This window comes from Anneissia japonica, unplaced genomic scaffold (assembly GCF_011630105.1).
Source record: "Anneissia japonica isolate Jap-2015-1 unplaced genomic scaffold, ASM1163010v1 scaffold13331_len1894_cov153, whole genome shotgun sequence".
Classification (NCBI taxonomy): domain Eukaryota; kingdom Metazoa; phylum Echinodermata; class Crinoidea; order Comatulida; family Comatulidae; genus Anneissia; species Anneissia japonica.
Genome location: NW_022690806.1, coordinates 1 through 1,894, shown reverse-complemented (window position 1 = coordinate 1,894; position 1,894 = coordinate 1). Strand labels below are relative to the sequence as shown.

Sequence of the window (1,894 nt, the reverse complement as noted above, 5' to 3'; positions counted from 1 at the left end):
ATATCCTTTTAATCATTATATGTCCTTATATTATTATCTTCATCATAATCATTATTATTATTATTATTATTAGACCTATCATCATCTTCATATTATCATAATCATAACTTGTATTAGTTAAATAATTGTTTTTCAATTGCATTTACACTCATAGTAATTATTAGTACTCGTCACAGCCATTACTAATAATTTATTTATTATATAAACATAGGCCTATTATGTAATTTATAAACATTAAAAAATCTGGCGATAATTAATATTATTAGGAAGAATGTAAGTACTGGCCAGATGATGAGGAAATACTTGTCTTCGACGACATCAGTGTAACAGTTGATAGTGAGGAAACCTCTGAAGATTACACTCTTCGGACCATTGGTGTATGGATGGTTAGTATTCATAAACAAAAAGCATGTTAGCTTACATATCTGTTAAATCACTAATTATACTGTACTGTAATCATATTTTTAATTAGTAGTTACATATTGACAATTCAAATATTCACTTTTTGTCATAATAAAAAATGAATTAATGTTGCAGAATGGTGATAACCGACGCTACATTAAGCAGTTTCATTATACATCTTGGCCTGATATGGGAGTCCCAATGTTTGACACTGGACTATTGAGTTTCATTAAAGAAGTTCGAAGTACAGAGACAATTTCATCGACACCAACAGTGGTTTTCTGCAGGTATGCTATGTAATTGCTTTATAAATTATACATCAAAATTTACATTTCCGTGTTTTTGATTAATAAAACAATATTAATGATGATAAAAATGACGATGATGAAGTCATCAAGTAAACTAACTTTATCCTACTGAACTTCTTTATATACTATAGTGCCAGTGTTGTACGGACAGGAACCTACATCGTCATTGACGCCATGTTGGATATGATGGAGGTAGAAGCGTCTGTCGATATCCTCGGATATCTAAAACAAATAAGAGGCGATCGGGTAGACATGGTTCAGACAGTGGTTAGCCTATTTTCTTTTAACTGTAATTAAAATCATATAATTTGTTGTCCATGTTTCCTAAAGCAACATTTAAAACATTATTGTATATATATATTATATATATATATACACATATATATTACTTAATTGTTATTTACCAATATTATGTATACTTTTTCTGTACATTTTTCTGAAAGGTTGAAATTATTTGATTTATTTAGCATCAATGTGTTTGCATTTACAACGCATTGCTTGAGTTTCATCTCAAAAGTGTTGTGCAATTCCCACTGTCAGAATTTTCAAGTCGGATAGCACACTTGAAAAGGTTAAATCCTGTTACAAAGACAACATTTATCGAAGAAGAATTTCAGGTATTTATTTTGATTATATAATAATATATTATATTATTTGCAATCTATTTGGTATTACAAATAAATATGTGATGTTAACTCTGCTTTATCATACGCTCTTTTTTAGTCCACAAAATAGTACTATTAACTCCAACTTCTAAATTTCTCACATTTCCTTTTCTTGGTTTAATCTTTTGTATATTAGCTTCATCCTCTCAAAAACTTTCTTTCGATGCACTTACCTTTACTCTGATGAAGTACGGGTATACAATTAACTTGCATTATATATGATATGCCTATACCAGTTCCTTCATTATATTATCTATTTTAAATGTTAGTGATTTTGAAAGAAAAGCCCACAGTGTTTTTTTTGAAAATATTTATTTATAACTTATATGGTAACAAGCATCACATAGATTCATAACAATGTATCTTATCATTTCAGATTCAGTAACATTTATTTCGTAATGGTCATAAGAAAGAAAAACATACATACGAAAATTCAACCATCACAGGGATCAAAACTAGAAGTAAAACTTGTCTCATATTGACCCCTTAAAAAAAAAAAAAAAATAAATAAAAAAAAAT

General features: G+C 28.3%; 1 protein-coding gene across 1 annotated transcript; it reads left to right on the top strand.

Annotated features, from left to right (window-relative positions):
• Positions 1-266: 266 nt before the first annotated feature.
• On the top strand, positions 267-1,327 carry LOC117099959 (receptor-type tyrosine-protein phosphatase alpha-like; the record flags this gene model as incomplete). The annotated part of the gene is made up of 4 exons (XM_033239492.1): positions 267-386; positions 538-689; positions 842-977; positions 1,178-1,327. Coding segments are annotated over 4 exons (558 nt in total), but the record flags the coding sequence as incomplete, so codon positions are not given.
• Positions 1,328-1,894: the final 567 nt, after the last annotated feature.